Genomic DNA, 24,676 nt, shown 5'->3' on the forward strand with positions numbered 1-24,676 from the left:
TGTCCATGCTATATATTCTGTAAGATTTAAGAGACCAACCATAAGAAAAACTAGGTCTTGAAGAAAATCAATAGTGGCCTACAGTTTTATCTATGTATATGATATGAACACATGTACATAGTCATCACCAATCTCAAATAAGTGCTTCCACAGACTGCACCATGAAACTGAATTTTTATAAAGTGATCATTTTCAATTTTACAGATTTTTTAAAATTTATTTTTAAAGATTTTATTTATTCATTTGACAGACAGAGATCACAAGTAGGCAGAGAGAGGGGGAAGCAGGCTCCCTGTTAAGCAGAGAGCCCGATGTGGGGCTCTATCCCAAGACCCTGAGATCATGACCTGAGCCGAAGGCAGAGGCTAAATGCACTGAGCCACCCACGTGTTCCAATTTTCATAGTTTTGAGGAGACACATAATTGAATACTCAGTATGCACAATCTAATGGCAAGTAAACAGTTATTAATAGTTACCTGTGACAATTATGAAAGCTATGTAATATATTCAGATCTGATCCTCAGCCTGCAGAACAACTGCACTGCATAGGTAACTTAATAAGTAATCAATGGTGGGTTCATAAATAGTTACTTCTTAGCCTGCATAAGTCAAGGGTTTAACACAATTTCACATAAGTAAAATATTAAACATATTTCCACTTCTTAAACTATTCTATTTTATGTGAACTAGTCCCATGACATTTTCATATCAGGGGATTGGTTAGGCAAACTAATTCAAAAGTTATGGTTCTTTTCCTTATATTGATTAAAATAAATACCAATGCCAATAACAGTTACACTTATAATGTAGAGAGGCCAAGGTTATAAATATTCAACTTTTTTTCCCATACTTCAAAAAGCTTGTGTGAGAAAAGCAAAATCTGTTTCTATATACTCTTGACATTCTTAGATTCTTCTTTTTTTTTATTAAATTTTTTATTTTTTATAAACATATTTTTATCCCCAGGGGTACAGGTCTGTGAATCACCAGGTTTACACACTTCATAGCACTCACCAAAGCACATACCCTCCCCAATGTCCATAATCGTACCCCCTTCTCCCAAACCCCCTCCCCCCAGCAACCCTCAGTTCGTTTTGTGAGATTAAGACTCACTTATGGTTTGTCTTCTAAATGAATCCACCACAGAAATACAGGACATGATGCTTCAGACATACATGCCCCTTTTATTTAAGAACTGTCTCATAAGTCACTCTAGTCTCCAAGTACAGGGCTAGATGTTGGGGATAAAACAGATACAGTCCCTGCTTCAGTCTGATAATCAATCTAATAATCAGAAGCAAATAAGAAAAATAAACTGTAACTACAAGTAGTTGGGAAACAAAATAATATTAATGGTGTTCATCATGCATACATACTGACTGCACATCGTAGGTCCCAGCTTTTATGCTGTTTGCAGTAAAAATCCTAACTCCTTTCTAACACTTATTCCTCAAGGCTTCTTCCATTCCTCGTCATTCATTTACAGAATATAACAAATTTAAGTAAAACATTTCCATCGAATTTCTGGTATGAGTGCTGTCATGGAGACTACCTCACAGGCTATTAATGTAGCCTTTGGATTTTAAATCATAAAGAAGCCTATGGAAAACTAGCTAGAAAATTTTTTTAAAATTACAACAGATATGAAATTCAGATTAGACTGAATTCAGCCCATTGTCCCCTCTCTCTTCCAACTGGTCCTTGGACTATGCAGCAGTTTCTGCCTCTGCTATTGGGGGAACCATCAACTATAAGAACTCCAAGCACTTTCATTTTTCTCTTCTCCTATATCATCTACAAGCGTCTGAAAGAGTCCATTCAGAATTCAAACCACTTCAATGTACCCTAGGAATATGCTTTAGTCAAAAACACATTTTGCTTTGCCCTTCTTACATCAAGTACTACGTTCTTGCTTTTTAGGAAGAAAAATCATACAAAATCCTAAAGTCTCTGATCTCCTTTGATTGGGTATTAGCTCTCCTTTCCTAAAGTCCTATTCTTTCTTCTTGCATTTATCTTCTTTCTTCAATTATAATTATATATATTCACAACTTATCCTTATTAATTAAGAGTAAAGGACCTAATACATACTCTAAATATTTACTGAATAAAATATGAAAGCAAATTATGAAAAAAAAAAGCTTCTAGGTAAGGAAAGGGAAAATGAATAAAATGGACTTCACAAAAATGAAAAAACAATGGAAGGATAACATTCTGGTCTATTACATAGCAATAAGGACATAAAGCAAATAATTAGCCAACCAAGGCAATAAAAACCCAAGAATACCTAAATGTGTTATACCTAATAAACTTTGGAATTCAGGGTGATAAGAAACTGGAAACAAGAGCTAAATAATAACCTGGGTCAAATTTGTAGCTAAGTAAATGGAAAGATCACAGATAGAACCAGAATCACCAATGCCCTTTCTCATTCAATGCATCTTGTCCTCTGAATTCAAAGATGCTGCTACCTCAAATACATTATTTACCATATACCATTATTTACCACATTTCCCCATGTGCACAATCAAGGAGAGGTAAGAAAAGGAAAAAAACCTATTATTATTATTATTATTATTATTATTTTGGAGGGGGAAGAGCAGGGGAAGAGGGAAAGAGACAGTCTTAAGCAGGCACCATGCCTAGCGGGGAGCCTGACACAGGGCTTGATCTCACAACTCTAGGATCATGACCTGAGCAGAAATCAAGTGTTCGCCGCTTAACCATTGAGCCACCAAGATACCCTGAAAGGGAAAAAAAATGTATTTTCATTTTACAGGTAGAAAAATAACTCAATGTGCTCTGCCTGTGAGAATATTTTATTCTTCACACAAGATGGAGAGTCCAACACAGATACTGAAGTTTACAATAAATAAATTAATATGTGTGCATGTGTGTGTATATAATTTTTTTCTTAATAGCAAAATATTCCCCAATATTTTGGTGAAAAAATTTTATACAACTGCCTTTAAAGTCTAGGACTGGGGCTTGTTTTTTTTTTTTTAGTGTTCCAAGATTCATTGTTTATGCACCACACCCAGTGCTCCATGCAATATGTGCCCTCCTTAATACCCACCACCAGCATGTTTTATGTAGCATGAACAAAAGGCATTGCCTCAAAAAGGCATGACTCAAAATGTTCATGTTTACAGAGCTCATCGCTACCTACATTATACATTTTGCAATTACTGTAGCTTCCCTGATGGTTATTACCAAGGCCTCTGTTAATTTCAAGGGTTTCATACTGATCCTACAAGGCTGCAAATCAAGCTTTTGTTCAATCTGTCCTTAAACCATTTCCTCCTACTTGTCTGGTTTCTCTATTTTCAGAGAGCAAGGCCTGGTTAAGGGATATACCCTACTGTTCAGGTCACATAAGAGAAGTTGTCATGGGCAAGGCTAGAGTGCTTACATAGTGTCTGAGTTTTAAACATCTGTCATTATAGACTTTGTCCTGCCATATAATATGAAACAAGGCAACTATAATTTGGTCAGAGGTCACAGCCTTAAAAGCAGATTTAACTCCTGTATGGTAAACTAGGAAACACTGCTGTTTACTTCTAACCTGTAATGTTAATAACGAACTAGAATAACTATGTATACTAAATATTTTAATAACCTCATTCTGTGGACATTAGTGTTTTTAGATGTTGTACTAAAATATTTCTTCACCTGAAATATTTAGAAAATTTTAACATAGAAAAATGTATTTCATACAAATGTCAAATCAAATGGGCTGTAATAACACATAGCATCAAAGTCTTAGTGGCTCAAAATAGTAACAGTTTCTCATTTATACTACATGTCCATCTTAGATTAGTGGAGATTTTACTCCATGTTATCTTCACTCACCAAGGACATGACTGGTCACTATGGCAGGGAGAATGGAATATAAAGAATCATGCATCAGCTCTTAAGACTTAAAGCCTTCCACTCAGAAGTGGCAAAAGTCACAAATTTCATTTGCCAAAGTAGTTATGTGAGCATTCCCAACTCCCAAGGGAAGTATAATCAATCCCACCATTATCTAGAATAAGGAGAACCAGAAATATGAGCAAACACAAATGACTATCATAATAGGTAAGATACTGTATTATACAAGATGCTTTTGGTTACAAGCAATCTGTAGATTATAGATAAGAAAAATGTAGTAGTTAGGTAGTGGTGCACATAACTGGTAAATCTAAGGAGAGTGGGAGATTCAGAAATGCAATGGTGTCATTAGGTCTTTATCTTCCCCTCTCTCTTTTTGGACTCTGTTTCCTTCTTAATCTTAGGCAGACTGTCTCCACGTGGTCGTTAAGATGACCACCAACCACACCAAGCATATTATCATCCTCTTAATCAGAGAGTCCAGAAAAAAAAAAAAACTTAATCCTTTTGCTGCAAGCATTTGTATCTATCTCTTAACATGACCCTGATTGGCCCCGCTTGGTTCACATGCTACTCTGGATCCACCATGGAATCTAGGCAAAGTGGGTACCTTGACCAGCCTGACATGGGTCTAGGGACATATGGCTGTCCTAGTGGTAGAAAAGCAGGGCCAAGGGGGTTGTTAGCACCATGGAATCATACAGAGTAGAACAGACAAGCTCCCAAAAGAAAAGCAGACCATATCAAATAAGCAGCAGCTATCTCGTGAGAGAACTCTGTTATTTCATTTCCTTCATCATTCCCCTAAACCGTGATGACATACGTGAGATTAAATTCTATATACTCACGTGGTTTTGGCTTTCATACTATAAATTATTGCTGATGTTAAGCCATATCCATTGCAAAAACATACCAGGAAACACATACTGGTAAATCCTGGGACAAAATTTCTTTAGGTTATTTTGCATAAGGCTTCTTTGAGTGTATGTAAATCCAAGCAATTAACAAGAAAATTTCCTCTTATTCAACGAATGCAATGGATGATTTTTGAGATACCCAAATGAATAACACGACATGATTACTACGTTTACAAGTTAAAGGGTGAAAGAAGGGAACTGACTTCCCAAGGTGACAGATAACCTAGTCGTACTAGGATTTGAGCTCAGCATTTCTCTTGGCAGAGGCAGAAGGGGAAATGGTCAGGAATTAGACTATAAGCTTTATAGGGCAGTGCTTTTTGGTTTGGTTCACAGATAGATCTAGAGTATCCAGAACAATATGTGGCATATACTAAGTGGTTGATAAGAAGAAGTGTGAGGATTAAGTTCCTTTTCTTATTTTAAGTAATAGTCAATAGAAATAAAATAAACTTAGTTTTCTCATTATTATTCTTCTAAAAGCTGGGTAAGCAAATTTCTATAGAAATCAAATGCTCAGCTTCCAGGAAGTTCCAGGTAATACACATTTGCAACTTCCTCAATGTAGCTTCTTGAAGTTGAGACAGACAAACTCCAAACAAGGACAAGGAAAACAAAACAAAACAGAATGAAAGAGAAATTTTTAAAAAATCAACATTGTTACAGCATCTGTATATGAATATTTTTCTAAATCAACATAAGCCCACACTGTTTTAGGTTTTAGCAGTAATGCTATATAATGCATTGTTTAATAATTTTAAAGAAGGTAGTTACATATGGTAAAACCTCTGGTTATCTTCCTGCAATAGCTGGTAAAGCCCTGTTTTTGGCCAGTCCCTTCTCACTCAACACCCTCTTCACTGCCAGAACGATATAGATGGTGCTTTTGGGTCTGTCTTTATGACTCAACAGAGGAACAGGAAAAGAAAAAAAAAAAAAAAGAAAAACAACTATGCAGGTAGAGCCACCACATTGGACAAGAGAAGAAATAAGAAACAAAGCTCACTTTCATTTTTAAAATGGTATTATTCACCATCTGTGAACCATCTCGCCACAGGAAGTCTTTGACAAATTCAGTAAGTAAACTTGATTGCAGTGAACTCTCATTGACTGCATAAGAAATGTTCAATTTTTTCTTTTGTAGCACTTGGCAACAAAACTCCCTTCAAAAATCTTGCCCTACCATGTTCTCAAGCTATTTAGACATATTACAAATTTAGGCAAATTTAGACATAAAACAAAGACTTTCTGGGCAGTGTCTGGATTCACTGTAAACTTTTAGAATAGATTCCCATCTACCCCAAACTCCCCAGGATTCTTAGGAAAAATGACATGCTTTAGCCACTCTCCCTAGTTTCACAAAATGAATCATAGGCAGAAATGTATAATTTTAGAGAACAGGCTAAATATAGCAAAAGTCAGGCAGTGAGAATGGCAAACTTCAAAGTGAAAGAGAAAACACATTTTCTGTGTACTAACTTCTTAGAAAATATTAAATTGGAAGATCCCAGTTTCCAGGCCAAAATTACACCTCACTGAATAAAGAAATCAATGGCATTTAATTCTTTTGTGGTGCTGGAACAATCTATTTTGGAAAAGTAGTTTTGGGGGAGACATTATTAACAATCTCACATACTGTCAACAATTAACCTTGATCAACCTAAAGCTTTGCTCAGCAGTCTAATTACACATACTGGTTACCTAGCATTGTGGGAAACAAAGAATACAGATGTTTCCAAGCAACTAACTACATTCTGTTGAGTTTCCTGTGTCAGACCCTATCACTGGTATTTGTGGAAAAGCCAGCTTCAAAGCAAAACCATAGCTAGGATTAAAGCAAACAACCATTCCTCAGCCTCCGTTTCCATCATCTTCAAATGACATTTGTAAAAGTAAACCATAAGCATGATGTTTCCTTACCAGTTGACTAGGCCAGATTCCTACAGTCCAATGGTGATGAATAGGCAAGTCCACATGTGACTTTTGGATGGAAAGCTACTTCATGGACCACCAAGAGTGGGTGTTTCTCAGAGGAACAGATGAACCTTTTTGCGAGACTGCTAAATTATAACAGTGGCTAACATTTATTATAGGTTTACAATATGCCAGGCCTTAATCTAAGTGTTAGCAGACATTATCTCATTTAATCTTTACAATAACCCCACAAGGCAGGCATACTATTTATTATCTCCATTCTTCGGATAAGAAAATTGAGACTTAGAGATGGAAAACAACTTATCCAGGGTCAGACACTCTTCACCACTACACCATACTGACTTTTTATCAACTTTCTTCTTATTAAGAGTTCCATCCCCCAACAGACGAGTTAATCAAATCAAATCACAGAAAAACAAAAAGCCATAGACAGCTGGGACTTTGTTTTTCTGTACATTCTCAAGAGTACAGCCAGGCAGATCTTTTTAAAATGTTAACTGGTTCATTCCCCAGCTGAACTTTCCAATGGCTTCCTACTGTCCAGGGAATAAATACCGAGATCCTTAATTTAGCTAACAAGAGTCTTTACCAGCTGGCCTTTGCTGACTTCACTAGCATCATCTTGTATTATTTCCTCCCTTATCTTCTGTGTTCCAACTTTGCTGGCCTTCTTTTGGTTCCTCGAATATACCATAGGTTTCCTCATCTGTTAAGTACTTCCTTCCCCACCCAACTCTGACTTTGACTCATCTTTTAGAGCACAACTCAAAACACTAGTTCCCCGAGGAAGCCCTCTTTTGACCACTAACCCTTAAGGAGGTCAGGTCCCAGCCTGCTAGAGTCTCACAGTATGGTGTATTTTCCTCTTTTCAGAATCCATCACAATTATAATTTAAAAATTCAGTGCCTAATTAGCTGTTTAATTCCACTTTTTCTACTAGAATGTAAGTTTCAAAGGGAAGAACCATGTTTGTCTTAAGCATCACTATAGCCCCACAACCAGCACACTGTCTAGCATATAGGAAGTATTCTGTACATATTTATTGGCTGAAAGAATAATGGGAGAAAGGTAACCATATACACAAGAAATGGAAACTAAGGTCATGCCCTAAGGTACAGGGGTCAGGCAAAGAAGTGTGACTATAGTTAGCGAAGGAAGTACCAAGGCCAGTTCTGCTCCACTTTTGGTATTGTGCCTAGCGCTGTTCCAGGTTAAGCCAGTTTAAATAGTTCAAGGCAGAGCCACAGGACCAGACCAGTGGAAATGAAGAAGGAAATGAATGAAGAAGAAAATGAAGCAGTAGTGCTTTAAAATATACTTAATGAGAGATGGAGTTGATCATAAGACCTGGACCTAACTCACATGGTAGAATTTAAATTATTATGACACAGCAACATCATATTTGATTATGTGGCTTTTAATTGGTATTTCCTTATTATATGTAGCTCATAACAGGAAGGGCCATAAATTCTGAGTTCCAGAATTGCTTAATATAGTCCTGACTGCTCTGTAGTTCACTTTTAAGACATCTAAAAATGGCCCTGGTGGAGGTCTGTTAGTGTTAAAGAAGATCTTTGAGAAGGGGGAAAAAAAAAAGTTATGTACCAAAAGTTGAAAAGACACCCCCACCCCCCATGAAAATCACTGAGCACTTTCACTGATATCAACTGTACACTAATCAGTTCCAAGGCTCCTCACATTTAGCTTGGGGAGATTCAGGCTTAAATGGAGCAGAAAGGTAAAAGGTGCATATGATAAAGAGTCTTTTTATCCCACATATTAATTTAGGGCAAACAGAGTATTTCCTATCCTCTCATCTTTAAGACTACAAGTAAAAGACTCTAGAGACCCTAGCTTAGCTAGGTACTGGATTAATTGACTTTTAAAAATCTAAATTTTAAAAAACCCACTGTCTTTAAAATATGGATAAGACAACTGTGATATTCCCAAAGCCCTCCATTTCCTAACCATTTGAATGAAACTCCTTATATTTAAGGCTTTTTCTGTGTGTTTAATTCCTCTTTTTGGTATTTATTTATACAGCTTTTGTACAGTTACAGAGTATACATGTAAATTTTGTTAATTTTTATTTTAAAAGATTGTTTTAAGTAATCTCTACCCCCAAAATGGGGTTTGAACTTATAACCCTGAGATCAAGTCACATGATTCATCGACTGAGTCAAATTTTGAATTTTGTTCATTTTTAAACTTGTCATATCAAGCAAAGGAAAGAATTTTTAAACTTGTCATATCAAGCAATGGAAAGAATTACTCTCTCCTTGGGCCACATTGTACCTAGCACACCCATCTCCATTATTCCACTTACACTACATTTTAATAATCTTATTTAAATTTTTTATTTTTTTATTTAAGCTTATTTATTTATTTATTTGACAGACAGAGATCACAAGTAGGCAGAGAGAGAGGAGGAAGCAGGCTCCCTGCTGAGCAGAGAGCCCGCTGAGGGGCTCGCTCCTAGGACCCTGGAATCATGACCTGAGCTGAAGACAGAGGCTTTAACCCATGGAGCCACCCAGGCACCCCAATAATCTTATTTAGATATGTCGCCTTTTCTAAGCTGTGGGCAATTTAAGGAAAGTGTCTTCTTTATTTTTTTTTTTTAAGATTTTATTTATTTACTTGACAGAGAGAAATACAGTGAGAGAGAGAACACAAGCAGAGGGAGTAGGAGAAGGAGAAGCAGGCTACCTGAGGAGCAGGGAGCCTGATGCGGGGCTTGATCCCAGAAACCTGGGATCATGAGCTGAGCTGAAGGCAAACACTTAATGAATGAGCCACCCAGGCACACCCCCTCTTCTTTCTTTTAAGATAATTGTGGAATGAATGAGTGGTGACTATAAAATTCTGTTCTACCCCTCTTTTTAATTATTTTGTATTTTTAATATTTTAAAGATTTTATTTATATGAGATAGAGAAAGGATGAGAGGGGGAAGGGTAAGAGGGTGAAGCAGACTCCCTGCTGGGCAGGGAGCCCAGTGAGGGACTCAATCCTGGGACTCCAGGATCATGACTTGAGCTGAAAGGCAGTCCCTTAACCAATTGAGCCACGCAGGTGCCTTATTTTAGTATTTTTTTTAAAGGAGGTAACACATGCATATGGTACACAATTCAAAAACGGGCAATATGATAAACATTAAATAAGTCTCCATCTCACATCTGTTCCCTGAGCCAACAAGTGCTTCTCCCTAAAGACAATTGCTCTTTCTAATTTTTATATATATTACCAGATACAATCAAGGCATATTTAAAGATCTAAATATATTCTTTTCCCTCTAATTCTTTTTTTCATACAAATGATACACACATACTGATTTGCATCATGGTTTTTTTTTTTTTTTTAAGATTTATTTATTTGAAAGAGAGATAGAGATGGGGAGGGGTATGGGGGAGGGAGAGAGAGCGAATCCTTAAGGAGACTCCCCACTGAGCGTGAAGCCTCACTCAGGGCTTGATCCCAGGACCCTGAGATCATGACCTGAGCAGAAATCAAGAGTCATGTGCTTGGTATTTTAACAACAGGAGATGATTCCACAGTAATTCATATGGAAACACCCTGATGGGACATCTAGGATATTCTGAATTTTTCACTATTACAAATGATTTTGTAATGAATATCCTTGAATATATTAAATTTCACATATATAGGAAAATTTCTGGAGGATAAATTCCTAATGAAATTTCTTGAGCAAATGCTATGGACATAACAATTTTGAAAGATATTTCCAAAACATCCCCCAAGGAGGTCATTCTAATTTACAGTCCACCAACAATATATAGCATTGCAGCTTCCCCTCTGTCCCTTCCAGTACAACACAAGATCACATTTTTTTGATCTTTGCCAATCTGATGGGTAAATAATGGTATTGGTTAAGAGGACTACGGAATGTTTTTGCAAATAGTGAAGAGCCACTTGTATATCTTTCTGTGAAAGTCTGTTAATTTCTTTTGCACATTGTTCTGTTAGGTTTCTGATCTTTAAAAAACACTGTAGAGAACATTATGTGTTATAGAAATTAGCTCTTTATCACATGTTTTGAAAAGCTTTTTCCAATGTGTTGTCTTATGACTTTGTTTATAGGATCTTTTAAAGTAAAATTTTTGGCTTTATGTATTTCAATTTATTAATGCTTTCTTTTATGGTCTCTGGGTTTTGTGTCTAAAGGCTTCAGAGTTAATAGTTTAAACCATAGTTTACTTAACCATTCCTTTTCTCCTATTATCAAATATATTCACTAAAATTTTAGTACTATTCTTTTAAAATAATTTCTTTAGAAGAAGTTTTCAAGAATTAGATTTCTATGTCAAAGAGTTTGGACATTATTATAACTTTTGACTGAACTGTTAGATGGCCAGGATTTATAATCTTCACCAATATAATCAGCAAGTTAAGATGTATACATGAATATCATGCACAGATCTTTTCCAAACATAAATTTATACTAGCACTATTCAAATCTACAGTTAGGCTCATAATCCAGGGTTTAAGAATTTGCATCACACTTCTACAGAATCTGACAAGCTTAAGAATCAGTTATTTCCTGGGAGGAAAAAGAGTAAGTGGACAAATTCTTCTGGAGCAAAGGGGGAATTAAGAGGACTCTGCTGGAAAATTCTGAGAAAGTAACTTGGCAAATTAAGCATCGCAGTAGAGTGAAAAGAAGACAGCAGCATTTAAATTCAAGGCTGTATTTCACTGTTTACTTCATTCCTTCCCTTCCCAAGAGCAGAATGTCCCTTCCTTCCAACATTTTTCCCAAGTATCTTGAGGTTCTAGCCACCATGTAACATTTCTCTGTCAGATTCTTTCTTTAGATGTCTTCTGCCTGGCTCCTGGATCAGCCCTTCAAGTTCTTTAAGTTCACATAAGGCCAGGAAATAAGATGTTGATCCAAAGTGGAAATTCCAGTTCCAGCCCATGCATGCCAAGAGAGCACTTCCTCATGCAAATGTACCTAGTACAGTTATAGCAGAGATTTCCAGATCTTTGGGGCTATGTCTCTCTCTCATTTGCTGAAATTCATATACTGCTTGCAATATTTTTACTACCCCTTCTCCCTGCTGCCTTCTAGTGCATTTTAGGAGGAAAGAATTATTATGATAATTTCATAATCATAAATTTTATGATGCTCCTGGAAATTTGGTACAGTGCCATGATAGGAAAGCTTGTCAAACCAAACAGGAGAGGCACAAGCCTGGGGTAGATTCCAAGCATGTATCTGACAGGCTGTATAGCTTGGTGAGCAGAGCCTTGGAAATCAGACTTGAACTTCACTACTTAATAGATGTGTGACACTAAGCAAATCCCTGAACTATTCTGAACTAAAATATCACCCTTAGAAAGGCCCTTCTTTTTTTTTTTTAATATTTTATTTATTTGATAGACAGAGATCACAAGCAGGCAGAGAGGCAGTCAGAGAGAGAGGAGGAAGCAGGCTCCCTGCTGAGCAGAGAGCCCAATGTGGGGCTTGATCCCAGGACCCCGGGATCATGACCCAAGCTGAAGGCAGAGGCTTTAATCCACTGAGCTACCCAGGCGCCCCTAGAGAGGCCCTTCTTGACCATCCTTTATCTAAATGGCTATTCTGCTTTGTTATTATTATTATTATTTCCCCATTTGTATTTTTCATTGCACTGTCACATTTTACAATTGCATACTTATTTTTTATTAAGTAAGTTCCCCATGTAAGTTCCATTAAGGATGGGGTTTGACTTGTTCACCACCGGATACTCATTGTCTAGCACGGTACCTGCCAAAGAGTAGACTCAAATAACTAGAATAAATGAGCTCAGTTTCATTATCCCTAAAACATTATTCACATCAGAAATGTAATATGAGATAATACATGTAGAAACATTTCCTACAGAATCAGGAACATGGTTAGGGTTCAACAAATGTTAGCCATTATTTTAGTTATAGTTCTCAGCATGGCCTTTGTAGCTCAATTTTCCTAACTGTAAAGTGAAAGGAAAAGTTACTAACCCTTCTCTACTGCCAAAGTATGCTATAAAATTACACAAAACAAACAAAAGGCATTAGGAGGAATTCAGAAGATAGGATCCATTAAGATTAAGAGTTTGTTAAATTTACAACTCTCCCATGACATTTGTTTTAATCAGGGCCACCCACTGCTCTCTCCAGGGTTAGCAGTTCTTGCCTAATAGTCTGAAATTGCAAATTCACTAGGACTTCACCCCAACCACCGAGTAAGAAGATATTTGGGAAAGCAAATTAGGGTTGAGAAGGACTGTGCTTGAGTACAACAGTGGCAGCACTCCAGAAATTCATAGACAGAATGAAGAATTAATCTGGCTATAAAATACTCCAGTGATATATATCCAATTGCTGGTGATACGTACTATCTAACCTGTTGAAACATAACTTGATTGTTACTAAGCTACCTCCTCTTTCCCTAAACTTCTGTCAACAGTGTGTCTTTACAATATCCTAAATTCAGTCTTCAGATGCCCCCAGATCTGTAATCTTATAATTCCTCCCTACAGAATTTCTAAGAACCATGATTCTCAACATTGGCTGCATGAAGTACCACCTATGAACCTCTGTAAAGAATAAAGATGTCCAAGACCCACTGAATGAGAAAGTTGCTAAGGTGAGATTTGAGTCTATGTTCAAAAAGCTCCACAGATTTGGTTGCAAAAACAAAGCTGAGAACCACTATTCCATTTGCCCCCAATCTCCTAGTACCAGAATAACAATAATTCCATTCAAGGACAAAGGCAATACAGCATAAGGATAAAAGCTCAGAGTGTCAGGCAGACTCAGCTGTCACTACCAGCATGGTCACATACCTCTGGCAAGGCTCTGTTTCTTCAGCTTTAAATGGGAAATACTAAAAGTATTTAACCTCAAAGACTTGGATCCAACACTAACTTGTATGAAAATCACCTACAATGTCTGGCAAATACTAAGTGCTAAATAGATTGCCTTGCTCACCTTTCAAAGGGTAAATTATTTCCAAACTACAATCTAAAAGAAGTCTGGGGGCGCCTGGGTAGCTCAGTCATTAAGCATCTGCCTTCGGCTGGGGTCATGATCCCAGGGTCCTGGGATGGAGCCCCGCATCAGGCTCCCTGCTCAGTGGGAAGTCTGCTTCTCCCTCTCTCTCTGCCTGCTCCTCTGCCTACTTGTCCTCTCTCTCAATCAAATAAATAAACAAAATCTTAAAAAAAAAAAAAAGTTTGTAGTTTGTATAATTTTATTAATTTAAAAAAACTTTAAGTCATGCCATCTTCTTATTTTCTTGCTTTCCTAAACCAAAATAAGGGACAAGTACACCTGAACAGATCCTGCCTCAGATTATGAAAGCCGGATAACTCAGTTCGTCGGAGCTTTTATTTGGTTCCTGATTTATTTATAAATCAGGACAACCTCTTGGTGTGTGCTTGCGATCGTTTCACTGCTACATTCTGTATCCCGGTGCCAGGTATCTCCAAAATATGTCTCGGGTCAAAAGAAGGACCAGAAGTTGAACCAATATAAATCTAGCACAGGGGAATGCATGCTGTGGCTGAAGCATCATTTTTAGATTCCACTACCCAAGGCATTAAATATCTGCAACTTGCAAATCCCTATGCTAGGCACTGTGGAGAATACAAGAATGTATAGGAAAACATTTCTGGCCCTTCACTGACCATTTTACAAATTTAAATAATAAATTTTATTTATTTTTAAAATATTTATTGGAGAGAGAGCGTGTGCACGCATGTGAGTGTGTGCAGTGGGGAGAGGCAGAGTCTTAATTAGAATCCATGCTGAGCATGGAGCCCAACGCTGGGTTTGATCTCATGATCCTGTGATCATGTCCTGAACTGAAACCAAGAGTCACAGGCTTAATTAACCACGTGTGCCACCCAGGCACCCCTAAAGAGTATATTTTAGAAGTGGCCGCAAGTTACTCATGCCACAAGGCAAATAAAGGATAAGATGTCCATTTTTTCCTTCTCCTCCCCTACAGCGTTGGACAATAAACATGGGACAACAGTGGCACTGTCCTGGCTCTATGAAAGAGCTGGTGACACCAGGAAATCCTACATCTGCCCCTGCTCTCTATGTAGCACAGAAAATATGCCAGGCCCTCTAGGTACCTTACATAAGTCATCTTATTTAATTCTAACAACTCTCTGAGACAGGTATTATGATTATCCCCATTTTACAGATTGGGAAGTGAGGCTTAGAGAAGTGACGTCACAAAGACAGGGAATAGTGGAGCTGGGACTCTGACCCGGGTTGTCTGAACCTTGAGCCTGAGCTCTTTATTACATGATGCTGAGCCCTGATTCTGGGGGCCAAGGAGGGTCATCTAAAGAGCACAGGCGCATGCTCACATCAAAATCATATGGTCAAGAATTCATGATAGTGGTTACCTTGTGGGTTGAGGGTGATGATGGCTGGGAAGGTGAATAGTGATTAAAAGGGAGAAAAGGGGTGTTGGCAGAAGGGGGAATTGGTGGAGGGGAGTGGTAATATTGTTTCTTGATCTAGGTATGGGTTACACAGTTTTTGGATGTATGTGAAAATTCTTTAAGATATACATAAAAGTGCAAGATAAATGCACTTCTCTATATGTATGTTTTACTTTAAAAAACACAATATACAAAGTCTAAAAGTGATCTTTAATATTTTGTGTTTATGCTAGCTCCCAGCATTACTGACACAGGAAGCATAAGTCTTCGTAACTTCATGGAAAACCTGGTCCTTAATTGATACACGTTCATTGAGGATTTGGATCATCAAATTTCAGTATCTCGCTCCTCTTTTAACATAAGCCTAGCCAAGGAATTTCACTGAATAAAAAAAGTTAAATGCATTGTAACTGAGTTATCAAATGCAAAGTCAACTCTTAGGATTCTGGTCGATGTCTTATTTTGTCCATTCTTCAAGGAAACATATTACAGACATTGCAGACTGGAGCTCTGCTTTAGGTGGTGTAAAAATTAGCATAGCTAGTTAAAACAGTCGTTCTTAATCCCTCACTCAATTAGAATAATCCTGAGACCACTTTAAAAAATAACTATACCTGGGTCCCACTCACAGAGATCCTGGTTTAACTGGACTGGGTGAGACTCTCATTAAATTATTTTAAAAGGTCACCAGGTGATTCTAATGTGCAGACACCATGAGAACTTGTGGGTTAAATGATAAGGGTAATTTGTAAAATAGCCTTTATATACCCAAGATTACTATAAATCTCATTTTTCCTCACATAAGTCGCTTCAAGAGGGTAAGATTTTTTAATTTTTTATTTTTAAAGATTTTATTTATTTATTTGACAGAGAGAGATCACAAGTAGGCAGAGAGGCAGGCAGAGAGGAAGCAGGCTCCCTGCTGAGCAGAGCCCAATTCCGGGCTCCATTCCAGGACCCTGGGATCATGACCTGAGCAGAAGGCAGAGGCATTAACCCACTGAGCCACCCAGGCGCCCCTGAGGGTAAGATTTCTTAAAAGAAAAGTTGAAAATTGTTTTTCAGTTGTTATTCTAAGATAAAACAGTTAAGCTATGCTTTCTGATTATATCTTACTCTGGAACGAAGAAAAATAAGTTTGACATCACAGGAGGTAGATCTCTGTGTCATTTCTTCAGTAATGGTGACCACAATTATAGAGGTCATTCCAAGTCATTCATTTACTCATACCCATGATAATCTCTTGTGAAGTCTTGTTCGAATTTCTTCTGCTTATGGTGTGACTCTCCTTTTCCAGAGAAAGCAGTGAGTTTTTTCGTTTTTTAATGATTAATTAAGCTATTCATGTGAGGTGGTAGTGGATATCTGTTTAAATGTGTACATCATTTTAATGTAATTGTTTTGTAGGTGGGTCACCTTTGGCAAATATTTCATTATAGTTTTATATTCTATACTTGTAAGCTGTTTCATGATCACTTGCTACATTGTCCTTTGTAATTTCATATTTTGTAGAAACTCATCCATTATAAACTTAGTTCATGAAAAATAGAAATATCTTATACTCCAATGCAGTGTTTACCTTCTTTTGGTCAGCTCTGAAATATCTATAATCTATACATCTATATCTAATCTGTTTTAAATATTACCTGCAGTTTTACTTGCAACCCCCCCCCCAAAAACCCCAAACCAAACCAAACACAATTTATTCATTTAAATCAGATTCCTTCCAAGGGAAAAATAACTATGTTTTTGCCACTGGCAACACTTTTATCCCACTCTCTGACCAGGTGCCCTAATCAGAAATTGCTCTGCTATGCAGCAGAGGTGATGCAGAAGAATTCAAATAAATCCTCAGCTCTGGTGGAACAGCTGTTTCCTGCTGGCTAACTGATCATTTGGAGCGCATAATAAAACTCACATCTTCTTAGCAACAAATTTTCATTTTTTCCCTTTTTATTTGTGTATGTTGTCCAGTGAAATGATATCTCTGCAAATGAGCCTGAAAAAAGGAAATAGAGTGCTAAGAGCTGAATGAAAGAAGGTAAATACAAATAATCAGAAATGACCAGATGCGCATACTGTCGGCCTCCATACCATCACCACCTTCTTGCTTGCTACTCTGGTTATCATTGTATCGGTAGGTTGATCCACAACACCCAGTTCAGTGTGTCTGTTCACAATCTTACAGAGTCTTACAGAAGTAGATTTAACGACAATAGCAGTTTTCCCTTTTAAATATAGTTTTACAGGGCACCTGGGTGGCTCAGTGGTTTAAAGCCTCTGCCTTTGGCTCTGGTCATGGTCCTGGGATCGAGCCCCACATTGGGCTCTCTGCTCAGCCACGGAGCCTGTTTCCTCCTCTCTCTCTGCCTGCCTCTCTGCATACTTGTGATCTCTGTCAAATAAATTTTAAAAATCTTAAAAAAAAATAAATACAGTCTTACTTTCTGAGCTAATAAATCATTGTTTTGATCATCCCATATACCACATTCCAAGACTTAAAATATACAAGAAAAACAAGCTGCTTCAGAAAAATTCTAAAGATTAAAGTCCCTTCTATTTTGAACCCACAGATAGGCTGGCTACTCAAAAGCAGGCTTTGAATTAGGGCTTGCTTATCTTAACACTAATAACTTTTTACAATTCTTAAATCCTTTCTCTTAAACTAAGTGAGGTTAAACATTCTCTCTCCAAAGCCATTCTCCCACTCCGCAAAATGACTACACCTGAAAACTTCCATAGAAGTTACCATCTAGAAGGATACTGCTATGTTCTGAGATACCTGTCCTGCCCTAGAAAAGAATCTAGTTAAAAATGTAAAGGGGGTGCCTGCGTGGCTCAGTGGGTTAAAGCCTCTGCCTCTGGCTCAGGTCATGGTCTCGGGGTCCTGGGATTGAGCCCCGCATCTGGCTCTCTGCTGGGCGGGGAGCCTGCTCACCACCACCACCCCCCCACCCCCCGCCCCCGTCCCGCTCCCCCACCCCCCCCGCTGCTCTGCCTACTTTTGATCTGTCAGATAAATTTAGAAAAACTTTAAAAAAATATAAAGAGCACTGGGTGTTATACGCAACTAATGAATCACTGAACCCTACATCAAAAACTGATGATGTACTATTTTCTGGCTAAATGAAATTAGTAAAAAAATTAAAAATGTAAAGTATGCTAAACCAAATAATTCTTACATTTTAGGTTTTCCTTTCTGTCTGCTTTCTCCATATTTGATCCAAGGGTAGGCTTTTCTTTTTTTCTTTCTTAATAACAAAAGGGTAACACTCCTTCCTTTCACTGGGCTAATCAAACAAAATATTTTGATTGCATGGAAGAAAAATGCATTCCTTGCAAGGATTTAATATCCAAGCAAAGGAATGAAACAGACCACAAAAATAGTATGACCACCTACATGTGTCCCTTCTGTTTGGTAGGGTGGGAGTGGGGTCAGATAAGCAGGGAAAGGAGAGAAAGAAATTGCTTAATTTACAGGAAATAAACTAATGTAACAAGAATTTCCTGACCTCTAGGCTGGGGAAGATATAACCTTGTAATAGTAACGAATCCACTTGTTTCTAGTTGAACCCCCACAAACATGATAATTGGAATTCCAGCTCACACAGAGCTTTTTCTCCTTTAAGGCAGGACAGCAACAGGTATGGGGATGGGTAGTGGAAAGGATGCTCAGGATTGCCAGTGGCTACTGCAGCTACCAGTACCCCAACCTGCTTTAGTCACTGCCTACATTCTTTCCTATCTGAAGCCAAAGTGAAACTCCTGCAGCTAGGGCCAGTACCTTCTTCCTCTGTGAACTTTGCCAGTCATCCTACTCTGGGGCAGACCAGTCCCTTTTCTCATTATGGAGGCATTCAATAACCCTGTGCACAGCAAAGGGAACAAGAAACTGCTTCTATCCTTTATCTGGTTTCCATGGAAGATGAAGAGGACCAGAGAAGAGGCAGAAGCCTTTCTACACTCCGCCCATCTCTTCCAAGAAAGCCCCAGGAGATCTAAGGGAGTTAGCTCTCTTCCAGAGAGAGCTACCCCTTCTTTGCCTCTAGCCAAGTTTCCTTCCACTCATCCACATATTTCTTTTCTTCTCCCCAGGTATGGCAGATAAATTATTTTCTCCTCTCCTTTTCATGGCTCTCCATGAATATTCATAAAATGAACTTGTTTAAGCATAGAGTATACAATTCTCCTAAGGGTAAATTACCAGAAAATTCAGCTTTATTGAGGTATAACTGACAAATGAAATTGTTAAGTGTACATCATGGTGATTTGACATACATATACATTATAAAAACATTCCCCCCATCTGGTTACTTAATATATTCATTACTTCTCATATTTATCTTCTTTGTGGATGAGAACATTTAAGTTCTTTTTTTTAGCAATATCAATTATAAAATGCAATGTTATCAACTATAGCCACCATGTTTTATGTTATATCTTCAGACTTCATTCATCCTATAGCTGAAAGTTTGCTGTTAGGGTAGATTCTATACTTTATACCTAATTTCCATAGCCCTGGGACCAGCAATTGGTACATGACCGTCAATCAATGCTTGGATAACAAATGAATGAATGAATGAGTGAATTAATAAATATAGCCAACCAAAGTTCATAATTATTCTATTCTCAGATTGAAGAGAAAATTCTTCAGTGACTGACTTTGTGTCCTACTCTTTTTTACAGTAGTGAACTTCTATTATCAAATAGTTATCAAGATCCATCCCCTTCCTCAAACAGTTATCATACCACTTCCTTTGAAGAAAATTCAAACTGGGATTTCTATTAGCTTACTCTCCAAACAATTTTGTTTTCAAGTTTAAGCCTTCTTGCTGGGAAGGAGCTCTTCAAACTCTTTTAAGGTGAGGGTGGGGATAGGGGAGCTCAGGGGAAAAAACATATAGGAAGTACTCCTCAAGCAACAAAACAGGAGGAGAATCCAATACTTTTAAAAGCCAGCCAGTACATGTAACCATTTTTGTCTTATGAAGAAGAAAAGATAACATATCTGACTTAAATGAATAAAAGCTCTGGCAATAAAATAAAGCAATCCAGAATAATCTGCAAATGCATATACCCTACTAATTGTTTCTCAGAAACCATTAAAACTAGAGTCATCTTTTCTCCCCGTGTATACAACTTTGTAAAAATATTCTTTATATAGATTGTCATGCACTGGCCTCTTTAGGACAAAATCAGTCAAAAAATAAGCCAGTCTAATTCAGAAGATGCTAATGCACACTGAACAAAATAATAAATCTCGAGGAAACTATATAAAGAGGCTTTGTATGTATTTCATCAATGATGATGCTGTCTGCTGATAATGAGATCACTGATGGGTGGCAGCAGAGACCTGACGTCAGCGCTGCTCCTGCTTATCACACAATATCGGGAAGAATCTAACCTTTTCACCTTCAGTCTGTCACCTGCAAAATGTTGATAATAAATGAGTGTTCATGTGAATTCCTCAGTTAATGTTTTCAAGCACTAGGGAAGGAGCATGGCTCCAGCTATTAGTGAGTGAGTCACAATAATGAACTTCCTGCCATTCCATATTCATGGACAATGCTGAATGGAGTGCAACGAGGCAAGTCAATGTAATAGTTGAATGAGGTCCTGAAACAGTGATCACTTTCTTTGTGCAATGAAGGTGAAGTAAAGAAGACAGCTTACGAGTTGGCAGTACTATAGTGATATACTTAAGAGGCACAGCTTACTTACAGAGACAGAGTTTCAACTGGTGAAACTTTAACAATATTTACAGAGTGCCTACTATGTACAGTAAACATCCCGAAATAGAATCCAAATTTTATCATCAAGGTTTGCAGAACCTAGTTTTAGCCATGGCTAGAGCAAACACAGTTATCCTGTTGGAAAAGATATTTAAAATTTTTAAAAGTCAATTTAAGGGCATCTGGGTGGCTCAGTTTGTTAAGCGTCTGTCTTCAGCTCAGGTCATGATCCCAGGGTCCTGGGAACCCCACATTCAGCTACCTGCTCAGAGGGAAGCTTGCTTCTCTCTCTCCCTCTGTTTGCCCCCCTCATGCTCTCTCTCTCTGCCTCTCTCAAATAAATAAATAAATAAATAAATAAATAAATAAATAAATAAAATCTTTTTTTTAAAAAAAGTCAGTTTAAGTCCTTCTCTGACTTCAGCTTGACTGCATGGGCAATTTGCAATAGTTAAAAAATCATGTTGGGGATCAGGTAAGATAAACAAATTTATAACATAGTTATAACATAGTAGTTAGATAGCTCCACATTTGAAATGACCCAGTAATTATAACATTATTTAGCTTAAAATATCAACTGCCAGGATGTGTTAGGTCTATGTACATGGGAAATAAACTGCAATACCAAGCAGTTGCTATGAGGAAAGGGAAACTACTGACAATTAAAAAATGTAAAAACCCACAAAACAATCATTTTTTATTGAGGGAGAATGCACTCTAAAGTTCCAGGAGACAACATTTCTCTATTTCATAGGTACCTCTTGAGTGGAGATTATTATGCATACATATATGTCCTATTATTTATAAAGACGTTCGTTCCAAGTCACTTATATTTGCTTTCACAGACTATGTATTTGGCTGAGTGATGCCAAATAGATGAAATAATAGGCACTATCTCAGTTGCATTTAAGAGCCAAATTTACCCAAAAAGCTCACTTGAAATACCAAAGGCTGTATAAAAACATATACCTACGTACATTGGAACCACTAAAGATATCTGATTCTTCACATTCACAGCAAAGTAACACTGCTGATTCACTGTCTTCCAAATGAGAACTCTGTAATAAAACAACATCATTTCAGAGATCCAAATGAATGGGGGCCATGAGCATGAGGGAAAAGCCAGCAAAAATCACTGAGTTATGTTAGCTCAGAGGTGAGAAGTTGCAATTCCGATTAGTGACGGCTATGTTGGAGAGAATACAGCCAACAAGTTGATTGGTTAGGTGACTGGAAAATTGATTGAGAAATGTTTGATTAGTTGAAGCATTTTCCATGATTTCCAATTTGGGCAATGGGGTGTCCCTTTTCTGTAAAGATGGTGCTACTAACCCTTTATAGTGTGTACTTTGTATACTTCTCAGAATGGGGTAGGTTTGCACTCATTTATCCTCAGATCCAAAGGTACATATTTGATTTGATTGTTTAGTCAGGCTTTAGAATATAACATAGGACACGACTGGGGTATCTAACCACTAGCCTCATTAGCCCTCTGCTAACAAGTGTTTATAAGAACAGCCAAAAGATATGCCCTGCCCAAGTCCCCCTGACAGATGCCAGAAAACAATTTAAAACCTTTCTTCCACTATCCAATCTCTTTTTCAAAATCTGTCTAGAAGACTGATAAGGAAAAGGAGACAAAGAAGTGAAACAATTAGCTGGTAACACAAGAGTATTTTTCCCTTATGACTAAAACCACCACAAAAGAGAAGAAAAAAGCTCTAACTCTGACCCATTAAGTCCCATCCAAATGTCTGTTATTTGAGTAACAGCTGCTGGAAACTGAGCTGTCCCTGCATAGAGATGTAGATGTTTATGTCATCAAAACTTCTCACTATCATATTATCCAGCAATCCCATTTCTGGGTATAAATCCAAAAGAACTGAAATCAGGATCTAGAAGAAACGTTTGTCCTCTCATGTTTGTTGCAGCATTATTTACAAGAGCCGAGATAAAGGAATCAACCCAGATGTCCAACAACAAACAAAGGTTAAAGAAAAAGTGATATATAAATACAATGGAATATTATTCAGCCTGAAAAAGGAAGTCCTAAGTGAAATAAGCCAGTCACAGAAGGATGAATACTACATGATTCCACTTATTTGAGGTGTCCAAAATAATCAAACTCACAGTAGCAGAGAGTAGAAAGGTAGTTGTCCAGGCGGGGGTAGGGGCGGCCGCTAAGGGAGATTTTTGTTTAATGGATATAAAGTTTCAGTATTGTAAGATGAAAAAGTTATGGAGCTCCGCTGTGCCACACAGTGTCTACTGTTAACAATACTCTATTGTGCATTTAAAATTTGTTAGGAGGGCAGATCTCATGTTAAATGTTCTTACCACAAAACAAATAGACAACAACAACAACAAAAATGCAAAGAGGCACAAGGAAATTTCTGGAGGTTCAAAATGAACTAAACATAGGTTTAGTGATGGTTATAATGATGGTTTTTCACAGGTGTGTGCATATGTCCAAACTCATCAAACTGTATATATAAACTATGTGCAGTTTTTTCTTTATGAATTATATCTCAATAAAGCTCTTAATGACAAAAAAACTTCTCACTACTACTGGCTGAAACTTAATCATATATATCTACTCTGGCTATCCTAGTTGACTCCTACTTTGATTTTCCAAAGCTGAAACTATGTCTCAACCCATTGAATACCTGCAGAGATTAAGAGTTTTAGAGTGCAAATAAATGAAAGTAAAGCTCAGAGTTACTATTCTTGATAACTGCCTTCTCCTGGTTTATTTCCTTCTCCTTTCCTACCCTGATCCTTTGCCTACTTTGGTTTTTCCTTCTTACAACCAACTCTCATCTTCTATTATCCCTCCCTCTTCCTCTTTTAGAAAATAAACAGAAAAACCAAATATTTAAAATCACTTTTTAAATCCTGCATATGCAAAACCTCTTTATTTCTTATACCCTTGCATTTTGGAGAGGAGAGAAAATAAGAACGTCTTTTTAAAAACATTTATTTGGGACGCCTGGGTGACTCAGTTGGTTAAGCTGCTGCCTTAGGCTCAGGTCATGATCCCAGCATTCTGGAATCGAGTCCCACACATCAGGCTTCTTGCTCAGCGGGAATCTGCTTCTCCATCTGCCTCTGCCTGCCACTCTGCCTGTGCTCACTCTGACATAAATAAATAAAATCTTAAAAAAAATAAACGATTTATTTATTTTAGTGTGGGGATGGGAGAGAATCTCAAGCTGACTCCCCACTGAGCATGAAGCCCAGTGTGCAATTTCATGACCCTGTGATCATGACTTGAGCCAAAATCAAGGGTCAGACCCTTAGCCAACTGAGACACACATACCTGGGAAAAAACATTTACTTTCCATTTATGTTTTTTAAAAGTATTCAAAATTTAAAAAGTATTCAAAAGTATACAAAATAGATGAAGACTTAGTTCTAAAAGTCATATCAGAAAGGCTAAAGGCATAATAAAAAAATAAATTAAATATCTGAAGGAATTAATAAGGCAGAGATAAAAACTGCTTTCAATTCTCCCAAATTCTCATATCACAACAGATGATAACATAGGTAATATTAAGCATATTAAAAGTGGCTTGTCACTGCCACAGTGTATGCAATTAATCCAAATTATACTAGTTAAGATTTTAAAATTTTCATTCCAGTAAATATTTCAGCATGTTTACCTGAGTTCTTTTAAAATAGCTTCTAAAAAGGAGGTCCTGTAATGACTTGCACTCCTAAAGTTATTTTAAGATTTTATTGCATACTTATTAATTGCAGTTTAATTCATTAAGAT

General features: G+C 37.4%; 1 protein-coding gene across 2 annotated transcripts in view; it reads right to left on the reverse strand.

Annotated features, from left to right (window-relative positions):
* SSH2 (slingshot protein phosphatase 2) overlaps window positions 1-24,676 on the reverse strand; it is a 251,232-nt gene that overhangs the window by 172,863 nt on the left and 53,693 nt on the right. Inside the window, exon 2 of one of the 2 annotated variants that reach the window (XM_059380663.1) lies at window positions 21,879-21,959. The exons of the other annotated variant lie outside the window; for it this stretch is intronic. Coding sequence (XP_059236646.1) covers window positions 21,879-21,959 — 81 coding nt within the window. The remainder of the gene's footprint in view (window positions 1-21,878; window positions 21,960-24,676) is intronic. 2 annotated transcript variants of the gene reach the window in all.

Source organism: Mustela nigripes, chromosome 16 (genome assembly GCF_022355385.1).
Source record: "Mustela nigripes isolate SB6536 chromosome 16, MUSNIG.SB6536, whole genome shotgun sequence".
In the NCBI taxonomy this organism is placed as follows: Eukaryota; Metazoa; Chordata; class Mammalia; order Carnivora; family Mustelidae; genus Mustela; species Mustela nigripes.